The sequence below is a fragment of the Thunnus albacares genome, chromosome 1, assembly GCF_914725855.1.
Source record: "Thunnus albacares chromosome 1, fThuAlb1.1, whole genome shotgun sequence".
NCBI classification, from domain to species: Eukaryota; Metazoa; Chordata; class Actinopteri; order Scombriformes; family Scombridae; genus Thunnus; species Thunnus albacares.
This window is the reverse complement of record NC_058106.1, coordinates 16,339,106-16,357,001: the sequence shown is the minus strand read 5'-3', so window position 1 is coordinate 16,357,001 and position 17,896 is coordinate 16,339,106. Positions and strand designations below refer to the sequence as shown.

The 17,896-nt window shown below is 40.1% G+C and overlaps 1 protein-coding gene across 5 annotated transcripts in view; it reads right to left on the bottom strand.

Annotated features, from left to right (window-relative positions):
* The window catches only part of ush2a (Usher syndrome 2A (autosomal recessive, mild)), a 237,482-nt gene that overhangs the window by 85,771 nt on the left and 133,815 nt on the right, over positions 1-17,896 (bottom strand). For all 5 annotated transcript variants that reach the window (XM_044346023.1, XM_044346054.1, XM_044346031.1 and 2 more), the window contains exons 50-56: positions 10,902-11,581; positions 9,787-9,956; positions 9,519-9,685; positions 9,221-9,309; positions 2,615-2,949; positions 858-1,013; positions 13-176 (exon numbers count right to left, since the gene is read on the bottom strand). In XM_044346023.1, the coding sequence (XP_044201958.1) occupies positions 13-176; positions 858-1,013; positions 2,615-2,949; positions 9,221-9,309; positions 9,519-9,685; positions 9,787-9,956; positions 10,902-11,581 (1,761 nt within the window). The remainder of the gene's footprint in view (positions 1-12; positions 177-857; positions 1,014-2,614; positions 2,950-9,220; positions 9,310-9,518; positions 9,686-9,786; positions 9,957-10,901; positions 11,582-17,896) is intronic.

Sequence of the window (17,896 nt, the reverse complement as noted above, 5' to 3'; positions counted from 1 at the left end):
GGGTAGTCTTACAGGGTTGTGTCCAGTTGACCTTAACAGCAGTGTGATTGATAGCATGGGCCGACAGAGATGGAGGATGGAAAGGAATCCCGGCCATGGTCATTGCAGTAACTATCTCTCCTGAAGAGTAGCCCATGTCATTATGGACCACTAACTGGTACTGGTAACGGGTGAATCTGTTGAGAGACGGTATGTTTTACTTTCCTTGTGAACTGACAACAAATGTTTTATGTTGTACCGTTAAACAGTATGAATTTCAATCATTCAAAAATGAAATGAAATGAAAAAACAACAGCTATAATAGATAAGCTCTTGGTACAAGTTCCAACTGAAACTGTAAATCAATATTCCACTTAAGTAAAAGAAATAACAGAGAATGATGCTCTATAACTGGGATAAAGGGGACCATCATTTCAGTCAAGTCTGTCTTTATCTATTAGTTCACTCTAAAGTTATTCTGTTGGTTCTGCTAATATGATGACTTCTATCAAAAAACTAATTATTTTCTTAAAGTGCTGTTTAGGACATCAATAAAAAAACACTACGAACTGAAAAGTGCTGACACGTTCAAAAGTTTGTCAATTCACTACTTGAGCCCAGTAGAGACACAAACCCGAAAAGAGTACACCCAGAGCCGTTTAGCAAGCATAGAGGGAAAAAAATCTGCTTCCACCAAGTGCCAAACAGAGATTAGGGGATGCTGTGTGAAAAACAATTTAATTCTTTGGGATATTTGCTTAATGTATCTTTGAGCGGTATTAAAAGATCGGCATCAGCGGCAGCTCGCCGATCGGCTCTGCACACACGGTTTGCTGCGGCGCCGGCGTTTGCTCTAGAGCTCATTTCAGTAATCTCACCTGCTTAGGCCTTTATCTTGGTAGAACAATTTGGTGCCGGAGTAAACATGGAGCCAGCGATGGAGATCTTCAGAAGGGGGAGGGGATGTGGCTGTTACTGTGGGGACCGTGGTGATGGCCAGGGGCTGGTAGGTTTTACATCTGAGCAACTCGTATCTGAAGGGGAAATTTGAATAAAAGAAAGCACACACACATGGTTGGATGTTTAGGAATGCATTAACACACAACACATGTACAGAATTATGTGCCAATATGAGCACACAGACACACGCCGTACCCACATATGTAGGCACACATGCTTGCATATGCATTCATTCATGCATATAGACACACGTACACACTTGCACACCAATTTCAACCGACTCTTCTCCTTATCGCTCATTTCGTCCTCTTCTGCTGTTTTTCATCATCTCTATTCTTTTGCGTTCACTGTATCTCATCCCTCCCTCCCTCCCTCTGTTGTTTTTTTCCTGCAGGGTTTGTGTTTTCCTCTCCCCACAGTGATGCTAATTTCTGCTGTAATCAGAAAAGAAGGGCTTAATGCCACCTTTTAACCAACCCACTTAGACAAACACACAGAGCTGAGCAGAGCAGAACAGACAGACGGGCTCATGCATTTTAATCGCCTGCCAGGAAAATGGACCTTTATTTTAGGCCTAATTGTTGACAGAGTAGAACAGGACAGAACAAAACGGACCAGAATTTGCATTAGGAATGAGAAAACACTGATTAAAAAATGCACAATACTTAGCTCATTACCAGGGCACTCATGTTAGCAGCTTGTTAACGTGTTCCTATCTGCTTGTTTGCTGAAGTTTTTCAGCGGCAATTGAACATTTCCTGAACGTGTCTCTTAACGAAACATGCTGTAGATTTCAGTATTGACTGTCTGGTTTCTAACTTTGCGTTATATCTAATGAATAAAAAAACAGGCTCGATACAGATTATGTAAAATGATGGTTTCACAGATTGAGGTTCACACTTACTAGCTTTTCATAATTAGCATTGGATTTCTGATACGCATTTGCTTGTACAGAACCATTTAAAACGTTCTCTCTCTTGCACTTGGTTAAATTCTGGCAACCATTAGAAAACAATAGAAGCAATTTGCTGGGTTCTGTGCATGTTCAAAGCAGTTATGCATGTCTGATCCATAGTTGATATGTTGACTGAATCATATCAACTATGGAGCCAAGTGTTAGAAACATTTTCTCATCATTTTCTGATCAAATGCTTTGACAGATTGCTTGTTGAGATTGCTGCTGTGGACAGGTATATCTGATCACACTAACACAATTTTCACTAAGTCAGTAAATGTGATGCATTTAATGAAAACCAGTGGTAATGCCTTACTTTTCCAGGTACTACTGCATACTGGGAAAAGCAATGTTAGTGATTTCTGAAAGCATAACACGTTACTCCCAACACCGACTGCCCTGTCTTCATTACAAATCAAAATAGATATTCCTACGCAGTAGTCATTTCAAATTCCTCTGATTCTTTTGTACAAGTGGTGCTATTGGTCAGATGCAAGTTGCTTGAGTTGATGAGAAAGAAAATAAAGGATTTTTTCTGTGATGATGCATCTTCGCATATGAGTGTCTTGCCAATATATCTTTGACTAACATTAAGCTGCACTGTGGAATGCAATGAGTGGTGGCCTACGATCCATACAAGATATCTGTGCCATCACTGGTAAGAAAAAACATCTTGGTGTTGTCAGACACAAACTGTTTCCTCTGTAATACTTATGTTACCTGATGTTAGGTCCATTTGGCCTGCTTGGTGGTTGCCAAGAGATGGCCAGGAAGGACTCACTAACTGCCACTACTGACAGTGGTGCAAGGCCTTGAGGGCTTGCAGGTAATGTGGTAGCTAGAGTGGGCAGGCTTTCTGTGCATCCTCCAACCTGTCCACCTCCCTTGGAACATGCCAACACAGTGATACTGTAGTTCGTATATGGAATCAGGTTTGTTATTGTGACGTTGAGCTCAGATGCAGTGCCACTGTCATGGAAGATGCGGGGTTCTGGGAGCCGGATCTCATAGCCATGGATTTCCCCATTGGGAATAAGAGGAGGAGACCATATGACCTGAAACATAAGAGTGTTAGATTAAAGTTCAGTGCACTCCTTTTAAAATACAGTAGTCAGATATATCAGAATAGTACAGAGGAAACTAAAGGCCTTGTTCACTTAATCCTTTCTAACTGCCCTATCAGTATCCCAGAAAAGCCTTCTCATTGGTTGGCTGGGCATTCTAAACGTTCTCGGCATGCTGAGGACGACAGAAAGCTTTTAGATGGATGAACTACAGGAAGTCATGGCATAGTGCGTGCGTGTGCGTGTGTGTAGAGTTTGCAGCGTGTGCTGATGCAAACACATACGGTATCTGCATCATAGTGTGGATGCGTGTGTTGTCGTGAGTGCTAACAGTGCGATCGTGTACGTAGTATCCCTGTGTGCATGCATCATCACACGTGTGTGTCTGCTATCAACTCTCTTGTGGGGAAAGATAACCTGACTTTGACTTGAGCAGAAGATTCCGTTCATCACATTTAAAACAGGGCACACGCACACACACAAATGCACGCACATGGACAAACACCATGCTAAAATAATGAAAGCGGCTGGTAATGGAATTGCTGCATGCAAAAACAAAAGCTTGCTGTCGTTGAGCACTGCATCTGATTTGGAAACCGTTCAGTCCGTCAGCATTTTAGAGTAAGGATGAAGGTAACTGGCACACACACAAATGATAAAACATACACACACAGACACACACAAAAACACCCACACACACACAGACTCTATACGTGTGAATTCAGAGATATCTATACAATAAATGTTTCATTGATACATCCACGTCCACATAAACACAAATGGAAATGCATGCACAGTTACTATATGCTAGCATTCAAAATGTGCACACACATACACTTGTATTGGACTGTGTGCTATAACACACTTATGAAGACAAACTGTCATGTACAATAACTGATCAGTTCAGAGCTCGTTGAGACTCATGAGTTTAGGTGATTAAGTGCTCAATGTTGAGGAGAATATTATGAATGAATGTCAAGAATAATTATTTCTCATACAACCTTGATATTCATTTAACAAGTGACACCGTGAGGTGATACAGGACACACACACACACACACACGCACACTGAGCCATACACACACACAGCCACATATGGGCAGGGTCATGTTGAGTTAGGTAGCTCATTTCCCAAAGTGCGTGTTGGGTGTGCTTTGTGGTGGAAGTCATTTACAGATTGAATAGCCTGATGTAATCTAGAGATGGTGAAGACAGCAGAGACCCTGGGCTGACACAGACCACTGGGGCTAAGGCCAGTACAGTCTGTGTGTGTGTGTGTTTGTATATGTGTTTATGTGTATATGAGTGAGAGAGAGAGATGGATGATAAAGTTAAGAGTGAGAGAGAATCGGTGTGTGTGTAAGGACATGGTGTATGTGTGCATGTCTTTGTGCATTTGTGCTATTACATTCCGAAAAAAAGGTATTCAGAGAGTGCCGAATTTTACAGCTGACAATACAATGCAACAATTTAATCGTACATGTGTCAGTGGTATCACTTGAGTATTAAATTTATGTCGGCATTGTGCAAATGCACTGTAAACATTTGAGATCAAATCCCCAAACGTATTTTTTAAAATGAAAATAATATATGATGGACATCATAGATGTGGACCACAGTCTGATTAATATGCCTCATGGACAATTAACTAATTATGTAATAAGCATATAAATAAAAACAGCTATTTTGGTAGAAATAATGAGTGAGAGAATGAAAAATGAAGCCCTACTATCTGTGAATCAAACAGACAAAAGAGCAGAGAACCAGATGGACCTTTAGATTAAAACAGATAACACACAGATGAAAAAATGCAAGAATTATAGACTCTATCTGAGCCGTGGTCTTGAGTCACATGACTTGACTCAAGTTACAAATCTAATGACTTTAGACACGGCACAACAAAATCATAAAAGATTTGCAATTGGAATTAGACCTAAACATGTTACGCTTGGACTTTAACCTTTTGAATTGGAATGAGTTGATATCCTCCAAATATAAATAAATGTATTATAAAAAAGTGTGCATTGAATCAACTCCTGACAATGGACACAACAAACCCATCCAACAGCAGCCAATCATGTTGCACAGGCAGGAAGGTGCATTTGGTGGTGCAGAGCAGCACAATGCCACATACAGATATTAAAAATTCAGGTAAGTAGACTTCTACTTAATTTATCATCTGCCACTCAAAATGACAAACTTCTCCAGCAACAGATTATATCTGTAAACATTAGCCTACCATAACACAAACCTGTTTATAATTATGTTGCCCCCCAACGCTGTAGTGTTTCTGCCTTTTCACAGTCAACAAAAAGTACAGAGCTCAGAGTAAATCGTTGAATTTTAGTTATTTTGTTGAAAATTGAAGACAAATTAATTTAATCAGGGTTCAGATTTCATGCAATGCTATTGAACCCCAACCTTAGTTAAAGGAATAACATACCAAGGCACAGCTGATCATTTTGCCTTTATTTTATTTTATTTTATTTTTATTTTAAGTAATTATTGCAAATCAATCAATTTAATTGTTACTTTGTTAAAAAATTTAAAATGGAAATAATTTGGTCAGGGCACTGGCGGACTTGCCCCTGTGGGAAAAGTGCCCTCTAAGCTGCCACGACAGTATGATAAAATGTGATGGTACCCCCAAAAGCGAGAAAACATGATGTTCCCTGAATGAAGAAGATGTAATGCAGTGCCCTATGAGTTGCCACTGTAATGGGGTGAGCTGGAGGTTCTGTATGTGTGCCCTTCTAGTGAAAAAAAACAAAACAAAACAAAACAAAAAAAAAAAAAACAAAGGAAAAAGTGCATTTCGGGTTCCCCTAAGTCTAACATACTGAAGAGCAGATTTGGTTGCCCTTTCAATGAAAAAAGTGCCCTATAGGGTGCACTGTATGGGACAAAAACATGGTGAAGTGCCCTTCCAGTGAAGAACATGACATACTTTGCCCTATAAGATGCCCTAATGATGGAGCAGACTGCCCATTATGCTAGAAATTAATGGATGCTTTATGTAAGCTGACCATTAGGAAAATAAAGCACCCCGAAAAACATGTTGTAGTTGTTGTAGCTGACACTATTCCTTTCAGTTGATTTTGGTACAGTACTACTCACTGGTTGGCTGATTCACACCCCCTTTAGATTGTTTAATTGTCTTTGGGTTCGTGCAGTCTAAGCTGTAACCTTGATCTTACGACAATTGTGAAGTAGGTCACAAAGCAGGACTTTTTTTGCAAGTTTATGGATTAAATATTATTAATGATGCATTGCTAATGTATGTAGAGTGTATTTTCTAAATTTGTTTTATATGTAGGCCTTTCCAAAGCTGTGTAACATGCTAAACAATGTGCTAGATGGACAGTAGCTAGCTAGCTAGCTAGCTAGATATGTACTTAGCCATCTCTATACTAAACATTTAGTGCAAACTGGAAATCAACCTTGTGATGTACTAAAATCTTTAACGAAATCACTGAAGTATTACTGATTCAAATGTGTTTACAACTCTTCAGCTTGGATTAACTTGGACTTGTAGAGAGGGAGAAAATTGAAGACAATACAAAGGGATCTGCAAAATGCAGCTAAAGGCAGCAACGGAGGAGATGAGAGAGATAAAGGTATGTTTGCAATAGCCATTAGCAATTAGATGGGATGTCCAGTAGAAGTTAAACCAGTGCTTGGGCATGTTAAAAAGTTTAAAAAATGTATCCTGTCATGACACTGTAATGGAGTCTGGAAGAGAACCTTTTGAGCAGCCCTGCTAACAGACAAACAAACACAGAGGAGTAAAAACCCCTACCAAAGTTTTTACCCCTACCAAGGAAGATGGTAGGGGTAAAAACATATGACAAAGACAAGAGGGCTAGTGTAGTTCTTGTTTTGTATGTCAGTGCCTTACCACCCCAAGAAACTGGAACAGCATGACAAATGACAAAGCTGCCCAATCTTTCAAGGATGGTTGCCAATTCTATGACATAAAGGAAGACAGTATTGTCATTGAACTGAAGGTGTTCCACTCTTCCTATGCTCTCTGTACCAGCAATGTCCAAGCTATGCTTACGCACATTAAAGAAAATGATGTGAACATAGTCTTTCCAAAGCTGACAATACTCCTGAAAATATATGCTACATTGCCAGTGACAATTGCATCAGTCAAGTGATCATTCTCCAAATTGGAGCTGATCAAGAACCAGCTTAGAAACAGATGTGGAGAGGAAGGATCTCAGATGTTCTGCTGTTGTCCATTCAGAGGGAAACCCCAATTGACCATAATGAGGTCATTAATACTCCTTTTATTTCACCAGTCTTGCTCCTTGATTCCCTAAGAAGACCAGTTCCATAGTTCCATGTTTTTACTACAGATGTGTTTGAGAAACAAACATTTAAAACATTATGCATTCCCTGTAATTTATTACAGGGATGTTTGCAAAGTTAATGTTTAAAAAGTAAAGCCAGGGGCACATAATGACTTGTTTAGGACTCAAAACACAAAGTTGAGGACTTGGACTTTACTTGGGACTAGTTGGTCTTGACACGGGACTTGACTTGGAACTTTATAGCAAAGACTTGAGACTAACTTTATACAGGTAACAGAAACTCTTATTCTCCAGTTGTACAAATATATATTTTGGATGCACATAGCAGAATCAACTCAAATTAGTGAGTTATATGTGGCAAAACATCTGAGTTTGTGTACAAAAACAATTCTGTTTGTAACTGTGATCTCACTGTGTGAAAGAGAAATTCACTGGGCATCCTAATTTTGCTCTTTGCTTTGTTTAGTATTAGTTGAGCAACAAAATGACCTTGGAACAGGAAACCAGGCTGAACAGAGAAATAAAGGTGAAAGTATAAATTGACAAAAACTGAAAAAGATGGCAGTCAGAGTGATGCACTGTTAAAAACTCCCAACTGTACAGCAGTATCATCAAAGATCTCTCTCCCCTGGGGAACCAGAAACACATAAAACACCTGAAACCACCTCACAGCTTCATATATATCCTTATTTAAACAGAGGGATAATATACAGGTAAACACACTCAGTAAAAACACAAACTATCTACCAACATAAATACTAGTCATTCTACTTGGCTTACAAAAAAATATAAAAACTATGCATAAAATTGTTAAACAACAAAATGATAAGAAAATAAATTGTTAGAAAGGCTAAGAATACATTATATAGTATTTAAAATGATTAGGGAAATCCAGAAAGGCAGGAGAGACTGGAAGAAGGCCCACATAACAAACATGCAAAAAAAGAAAAATGGAAAATGGGATAATGGTGAGGAAAAAGTGATATGCAGTGTACAGGAGCACGGTAGAAAAGTAGCCATTTAGAGAATGAAGGGAGATACTCAAAATCCTCTGTGTTGTCAAGGTCAATTGGTACCCAGGAAACACCCTGCCTGCCTGTCCAATTAGCAACAACCAGGAAGGAACACATTCCTTCTCGCGCCTGTGACCCCTAAAGCTGTGCTGCTGCTGAGATGACAGGGGTGGTTCTGAAATGATGACAAGCATTAGCATTTTTCTGCTGTTAGCATTAGTGCAGGGTTGTGAGTGCATGCATATGTGTGTGTATGTGTGTGTGTGTGTGCATGCATACAATATTGTTTCTGTGTCTTTCGCTGATAGGCCTTGATGTGGGATTAGCCAGTGCTGGAACTTAACTCTGGCCCCTCCTTAAAAATGGCCGACAGGAAGGAAGCTTCGTCAGACAGGGTCACAGCCCCTCCCATTTTCTGAAGGGGACCTTGAGTTGAATGTTTTTATTTCTCATTAAATCCCAAGACAGAGGAATCAGTATGACATTGCTTTGTCTTTTCTATGCTGTCAAACTCAGAGTGACCGGAGAGATTCTCAATAAAGTTGCATTGTATTTTTTTTTTGTATTTTCCATTTAAAGACACTAAAACACTTTTTTTTTGGTATTTTCTGAGATACTCAACATTCTATCTGGTTAATGTACTATAAGATATTGTAATTTACAATCAGTAGCAGCATCGCCGGCATGGATTATATTTGCATGCTTCAGCCATATCAGGGAAAATGTACAACTCATACATATAGTACCAGTCAGAAGTTTGGACTGGACACAGTGAATGGGAAAGTGTGTTGATACTTTTATATATATAGGTAGCTCAGTATTGAATTTACTGAAAAACACAATTTATTTACATTAATTTTTTTCCCTCTTATTCCAGCTCCAAGAGTATTTCGGTGAACCTGTTAAAAATCTAAGGTCATAATGTCTCCTCACCTGGAGTGTCTCTGGCTCCAAGACATTCACCCTTGGTGGACTGAGACCAGCTGGCCGAGAAGGTCTGGTGGTAATATTGACCCAGGGTCCTGCAAGTATATATCAATACGTGAATACATGGTAAAATATGCAACTGCCATACAACAAGTCATAGGCCTCTGGTTTGATAAGGGGACACATTAATTTTTAAGACACACAGTTGTGGAATTCATTAAGACACTTGACAGCGTAAAACACAAAATACAAACATCTTGGCTTGATTCAATTTAATTTCTAATGAGCCCATTATTAGTTTTACCTGTGGTGCTGCCAGCCTGGTTATGGAGCACAAGTCGATACTGGTAGCTAGTCCAGGGACTAAGAGCTGATGAAGAGTCCAGGAAGGAAAGAGGGGGAGGGTCAGGTGGAAGATAGCCTACTGTGGAGACTTGTTTGGTCCCTGCAACTCTGCGCTCAATCACCCACCTATGTCCAGCACAAGATACAGTACAAAAAACACAGATATTCAAACACAAATATGAGTGTCACAGAGGGATTGAAGCATACAGTTTGTGATCATCTCTTACCGCTCCAGTGGTCCATTGCTCCACTCTGGTGCACCCCAGGACAAGAGAACAGAGGTGGGTGTGTCAGAGTATACGTGAGGTGCAGGGAGCCCTTCAGGGGGAGCTGGGAGGGTTTGAAAGTGCTGAGATGTCCCAGACACTGAGCAACCCGCACTGGTACAGGCTGCCAGCTATACGTTGGAAAACAATTTTGTAACATTAAAATGTGATATCTAGTGTTATCATTGTGAGGCCAGCAGTTTTCTCAATTAATCACACAAATGAATAGTGAAAAGAACAATTGAATAACATGATTTATTCTGTTATTATTCTTCAGTCAATAATCTTTAATTCTGGCACCATCTGCAACCATGCTCCAATAACTATTAAAAAAATGGAATGAAAATGGCAAAAAAAATAAAGGGTGCAGTGACATTTTGAAATTAAGTCTCATCTGTAACTGCAAACATATGATGATTCAATTGCCAAGAAAAACATCTAGTTATTGTGTTTATATTAATTATTGGAGCAACAGTCTGGAAAAGAGACTAACAATTGATTATGATACTTTAATTGTATTTATGTATTTTTATTTTTAATCAGGGTTTTTCCTGCATAGAGGATTTTTTTGCGCTCCCCAAAGAACCATCGCCAAAGGAAAATCACCAGCACCAAAACAATAAGAACTGAGAACAAATATAGCAAGTCAAATCCTCTCCGAATGTGTTTAATAGCAATTTATCAAACAACTGTTGAACAAGCAGAACATAACCTTAAATATGACATCTTTGGCTTCCAGCAGTCAACTCCCCTTTCATCCACAGCCGTTATATTTTACGCATGCGGCTAGGGATAAATGCAGCAGGCCAGCTAAGCTGCATTGTTTTGATTGGGCCTGAACGGTCCACTGTGAAGCTAGCGCTAATGGGAGAGAGGACTTCCTGTGATTTCTGTCGAATAAGGTAACACAGACTCATTGCCTTTACTGTATGTGGATCGATCATGCTTACTATTGTGCGTAGTCGCCCTCCAAATGCCCATTCTGAGCCAAGAAGAACCCTGATAATGTTTAATCTATTGCATTATATGATACAGTCTATTTATATCTACCATAATGACAAAGCAACATATTGTACCTGGATGTTGTAGGTCTGGTATGGCAGTAGGTCGAGGAAAGTGTAGCTAGTTGTGTTCCCTGGAACTGTGGCTGATAGAGGGGATGAACTTGAATCTGAAGCTGCACTAAAGGAATGGGAGATGAGTCTGTGGATTGTGTCTTGTTTTATAAAATGATCAGTGTTCAAGCTGGTTGAATTGTATTCTGGGTTTGACAGTAAGAGGCTGGGGCTTGGGTTCACATTGGAGATGGTATTCGGTTCAGTGTGGTGGAATGAGCTGAAACCAGGGCCTCGGCTTGTATTGTTTACACGACTGGACTCGATCTGGTTGTCTTCTGAGATACCAGGTCTGGAGCTTGAGAAAGGGTTATTAGTGTGTGCTCTGACAGTAGATATGGAGATGTGGCTTGAGCTGAGGGTGGTAACATTGGATGTTGGCCTGAGGTTATGCCTCGAGTAGAGGTATCTACCCTCAGTGCTGGGTGCTGGGCTTGGGTTAGGACCTAAGCTTGAGTTGAGGCTCATGCTGGGGCTGAAGACTGAGCTGCGTTTGGAATCTAAAGCAGAGATAGAGCTTGGGTGAAGATAGAGGGTATAATTGGTGATGATGCCATTTGGTTGGGAGGGAGGAACCCAGGTAACTGTCACACTACGAGGATGGAGCCCTGAAACAGCTGGAGTGTCTAATGCTCCTGGACCTGTGGGGAAAAAGAGAAAACAGATAAAGACAGGGAGCAACAGTGAAAGGTAAAGAGAAAGAAAAAGCAAGAGATAAACAAATTCTTTGCATGTGTGCTTAAAAAAGAGGGAGGAGGGGGGTTGTTCTAAAGCATTATTTGACACGTAACATCAAGAATGACATCAGAAGGACAAAGAGTGATTTTGCCATCTCTATCCAAGGGATTAAAATGAAAACTCTTGTTCTTTCTAAATTTCTCCCTCTGAGCAAACCAAGATTGTATTTATGCAGTACTCCTGACTGGTTGAATGTGAGTCTGACGATCTTTCAAGTGGGAAATCAGGGACTGAAGTGTAGGCCACTCTGAACTGCAGGGAACATTTTCACTCCTTTCAACAACTTTGCCCTGGTTTTGGCATCAATGCTTACACAAACAAAAACACAAATACATACATCGTTTTAGCAATTACAAAGAGGGATAGAAATTTGGCCATACAGGCATCATATCTGTGGTGACTCCTCACAAGACCTTTCTCTTTTTGCAGAAGCAGAGTTGTGGTCTCCAAGACCTAGTAGGTTTTTAATTTGAGTTCACTGTGTATTCATGTTTATCGCCATTCCCACTTCCTAGGAGAACCTTAAATTTTATGTCCAGAACGCAAAATGATCCTCACTAGTATGCAGGCAGAGAGACATGCACATCAGGCCACAGGCACACTCACACATATGACTTACACATGTACATGCACGGATAAGAAGCCACACAAGACTAGTCAGAGGGATATTTCACTCCACGGAAGCTCATTTGAAGGTAATGCCCCCCCTCCTCCTCCCCTTGCATTTACATCCCACTGTACTGCTCTATAATGGACACACACAGACGCATGTCCATATACATAGACACACACTCTTCCTACTGTAACACACGCACACACGCACACACACACACGCACACACACACACACACACACACACTCACATGCCCACATCCACAGTGATGCAGTATAGCAGTAATGGTGCTGTGTGAAGGGCAAGCAGATCAAGGTGACTGAGCGGACTGAGAGAGCGTGCTGCGTCGCTAAGTGCTACCGCTAACCGCTAACGGCTTTCCCAGATGGCAGTGTGTGTGTGTGTATGTGTGTGTGTGTGTGTGTGTAAGAGAGAGACAGAGAGAGAGAGTGAAAGAAGATGAGCGTTTGAGAGTGTGCGTGCATGAGTGCATGAGAGATAAAGTGTGTAAGCAAGCATGTGTATGGGTATGTCAGCATGCATGCACATGAGACAGTAGTTGTGCAAGTATGTGTGTGTGTTGCAGACGATCTACTAACTGACAGGCCTTACTTCCAGCAGACTGTGATGCCAACATTCGACCCAGGATGTCCCAGTTCTGCTAAAAGTTTAAAATGTCTCTTAGTATATTGCTTATGAGACACTAATTCTTTTACTCATCCTTTATTTAAGTTTTATGATGCACAGCAGCAGTGTATCAGCACATCTCCCATATTTCAAATAGCCTGAGAGCACCCTATCTAAACTAATATAAATTATCATTTCTTCTTACTTATTCTTTTATTTCTTATTCCTTATTCTCCTTTTTTGACAAAACTGTATCTTCTATCCCTGTTGTGGATCTAGGTGACCTGACTTTGTAGAGTTAACTGCTGCAGTGAAGTAATGGATTGGATTATCCTGAGGTTACTTTAAGTCAATACAATTTTTAAATGCCCATGCCAAATTGTGAGTCCACTGGTATATAGAGCATACACCGACTGTAGAACTATTTCCTTCAAACTGTCACTGACCCATGGTGTATTTTGGCGGAAAAAAACCTTTTAAAAAGTGTTTGATAAATGTTTAGGCACACACACACACCCCCGCACACATACACACACACACACACACACACACACACACACACACACACACACACACACACACACACACTTTTCTATCTCCAACATAAATAAACAACAGTATAAAAAAACTGTGATGTAAAGCTTGGTTGATTTTACAGATCACAAATGCTCCCACCAACAACTCATCTTTCCTTCTGTCTCCATCTCTCTCTGTTTCTGTCCATCTTTTCCATCTCCCCTTTTCCTCTCTGTGACCCCTTCCTTCCCTCTCGCTCTCCCCCCCCTCCATCTCCCTCTCATTTTCTTCTTTCTCTCTCCCTTACTCGTGCTTTGTGTCGCGGTCTCTCTCTCTCTCTCTCTCTCTTTTGCTCCCTCTCTCTCTGCTCTCCCTGCTAAATAAACAATGCAGAGAGTTGACCTTTTGGGTTAACAGGTTTTTATGCTAGCTCTACTCAGCACTCACACTGATTCAATTACCACCAAAGGTTCACTGAACCCCACGAATAACCAAGGAGCCCATCTCCCTGTCTGTCTATGTGCATGTCTGCGTGCCTTGCTGCGTGCTCGTTCATCTTTGCAGGTTGGGGTGTCTCTCGACCAGTTTGTCTAATTAGACATTCTGCTTGACTATATTCTTCTCTGTCCTACTGTACTTCCTGCTGTCTGTCTGATCAAGATATGTTCAAACAACAGACATACAAATGGGAGCGATTAATAGAGAAAATAAGAGCCAGATCACAGACAGAAAGTATTTAACTGTAAATAATTTTACCACAAAGCACAATTAAGTCACCTTGATCCAGCCAACGTCACCCACCCAAAGTAACGCCCGTTGTTACCCCCCATTCCTCCCTCATTCCCTCTCTCCTCCCCTTCCCCCATGCTCCTTCTCCCTCTAAATGTTGAGTGTTATTTAGGCTTTACTGGCGCGTGTAAAATTCTGCAATTTGAAGGGCTGTTAAGTTTTTCAATTGAAATTTTCATTTAAGATGCAGGTGATGCTTTTTTTCCTTTTTTTTATTTTACTGACGCTTTACTGCTTTCTGGGTAGGAGGGAACGAGTGTTGAGGGAATGCGTAGCGACCCCCCCTCCTCTCTCTCTCTCTCTCTCTCTGTCTGTCTTTGGTTTTCTGACTCTTTCCTCTCTTCCTCTTTCCTGCTCACCTCTTCCGTTTTTCCATCCCTCATCCTTTCCCAACTGCTGCTCTTCTCCCTTGCCCCTCGCTCACTCCTGACTTTTCTCTCCCCCCTGCCACTCTCCCTATCTCTCTGACCTCACGCCTTTCCCTCTTTCTTCTCCCTCTCCCCTCATCCCGCCCTCCACACCTCCCACCATCACTCCTCCTCTCTCCAGTAAAACATAGTAGCAGAAGGCTAAAACAGGAGTGTGGGGCCGCCAAGCCTTAAATCACATTTATAAGGATTTGGTTAGCATAGTAATAACACAATCAACTGACAAGGGCTAGGAGAAGGGGAGGGAGAAGGATTGTGTGTGTGTGTGTGTTTGTGTGTGTGTCTATGCATGTGTACTTGAGGGTGTATACATGTTATGTAGGTTCTTGTGCATATTTGTGCGTATGTAAGGCTCAGTCGTGTATATTTAAGTGTGTACATCTGTGTGTATCCATGTGAAGAGAAGACGAAGGGTATTATTTTTAGCCTTGCACAGGGTCCTGTGCGTACATGTGTGGGTTTGTGGACGTGTGTGTATGTGGGTGACTGGGCTTTTGAAGGTGATTCGAGGCTCCTAGGAGTCATAATGAGGACAAACAGTGAGCTTTACTGTTATCAAGATGCTTACGACATGGTGTCAAAACGTGACAAGCAATACGGTGAGAATTTACATTGCATTTCATATCTTTACTTTTTCAACACATTATTTAGTGTCATTGCTGCTTTAGGAGACACTGAAGGGGGACAAAGAGGAGCAAGCGAGAAAGAGGATGATGCATGGCCAAGGTCACAAGCTTGATTTGTATCCATCGCATCATGAGTATATGCGATGTGCATTAGCCTTTAAGTAACCACGACCATCACAATACCTTTGAATTGTCAATCACTCAAATTTTTCTATATCAATTTTAGACGCTGACTATTTGGGAGTAATTTATTTCATTCCAGGCTACAAAAAGTTGCAAGGTAATATGTAGCTTTAGAAAAAAAAATGTGTGTGATTTAAATCAGGGGGAATATTATGCTGCTAAAAGATCTTTTTTTTTTAAATATTACAAAAGCTACAGTATACTTCAGCATGTGACTACTGAAGAATAACTGTGTATTTCTTCCCTCTGGTACATGTAAAAGAAAAAAAAAAATCAAAAAGCAACATGTAAATACATGTTCAGGTAGTGAGCATCTAACAGTGTACATAAAATATTCTAGTTATCTCTTGATATGCAAAATAATGATGGAATTATGCTTACATTACTTGAATATTTCCTTGGGAACGCTAACTGGACAAAACACTGGGGAAATAAGGTAAAACATTATTTTATTAATGGAGTCACTCATTCATTAAATAACATGAATTCTTAGTGTTCTGTCATTACCTCTAACCTCATTTCTGTTGTTCTTTGTCCTTTACACTTCTTCTTTCACACTTTCACACTTTCTGCTTTAAGTTCAATTAGGTAAAACAGTGCTTTTTTTTTTCTCGGTCTCTTACTCTCACTCACACACTCACAAAAAAAAAATGCACACACACACACACTTACTTTCTAAGACTGCTTGGCTAAGATCATTTTGTCAAAACGGTTCTTTTAATCATACTCTCTATATAACACTCTATAACACAAATACACACATCCCGCTCACAGAAACACACCCACACACACACGCACACAGACACACACTCTCTTAGATCACTTAGCTGGTGTGAACATGGGAGTAGACAGAGAAAAGGGAGCTGTCCAACACGGCTAGAGTTTATGTTCACAGGAGCCGTCTGTCTGTTCTGCAGCGGCAGGAATTCATAGGGACCAAATTACATTAAAAAGATGGATATAAAACTTTAATGGAATGATAAAAAGGAAAGGAGGAAGCATGGGTCTCTCTCTTTCTCTGTTCTGTCATTAGCCCTCTCCTTTCTTCTCTCCCTCTTTTTTTCTTCAATTCCTCATTTTACCTTTTTGCTCTCTCCACTTTTCCTTTCACTTTTCTCTCCATTTCTTATCTTATTTTCTCTTTTCTCTCTATTCCCCCCCCCCCCCCTCTCTCTCTCTGCCCCTGTGTTTCTCTCTCGTAAATACTTAAGGGGCTAGTCTGTCAAATAGAAGAGGTGAAACCCACTCTGCTCTAATGCAAAAACACAGAAAAAGAGAGAAAGAGGGAGAATGGAAGAGGTGGGACAAATGGAGAAAGACAGAAGTATGACAAAAATATAAGAAAGAGAGAAAAAAAAGAAAGAGCAATAGAAGAAAAAGAGAAAAACAAAATAAAATAAATGAAATAGAATATATACTCAAATCCATATTGTTAATGAAGGTCTATGTCACAGTACATTATATACTGTAAAATCAGAAACCTTGCAAGGTTACAGCTCCCACCTACAGAAACAGATCATGTCAGGAGGATCTCTTCCAAAAGTGGTAAAACTTGAATATCGCACCACTATAAAAAATAAGCACATATGATCTACTGTATATGTCGTTTCAGTATGTGTGAATGTGCGTGTCAGGTCATATTTAACTGTACTTGTGAATTTGTGAGTATGTATATGTCAAGGTTTTTTGCTCATTTAAAGTTTTATGTACCTGCATTTGTGTGAGTGAATTTATGTATGAATGCTGCTTTACTAAGACAACAAAAATTACAACATAACTATGGGCCTTACTATACATAAAAACATTCTGAATGAAATGTAAAAGTTGTCTTTTTTTTGTAGTGTGTGAGAAGAGATTAAGAGGGGAATACAGCCTTTCCTGTCACTGCCAAGACGACCAGAGAATGGGTTTACGGTGACAAATTACACATCAATGTTAGGAAAATCCAATCTGGCTGCACTTGGCTTTCTCCAATCTTAGTTTTAAATCCCTCCTTATTAAAAGCTTCTCTACCTTTCATGTATTCTATTATTATGGTAAAGGAATGTTTTATGCATACTTTAAAATAATTTAATATTTTCACATTTCAACAATAGTCTACATGTCCACGAACTGATGTTAGATTCAATTGTATTATGTGACATTTAATTATCAGCAATTATTGGAAATCATTATGACACAAGGAGCTGTGGATAGAAATAAGACACACACACGACTATCGTTTCTTCTATGAGTACAGTTCCGGTTAAACAGAGATGGTAGAAAAAATCTTTTGTTTTTCTTATCTCCTATACTTAAACTGTTACAGTATATATGTGCTTTTAGGAATGAGTTTGTCTGCAGGAAACTTCACGTGTTACTGCTTGTGAGCATGAGGATGTTCGTGATTGATAAGGAGGACAAGGAGGGTGTATGTGTATGACACATGTTCTCAGT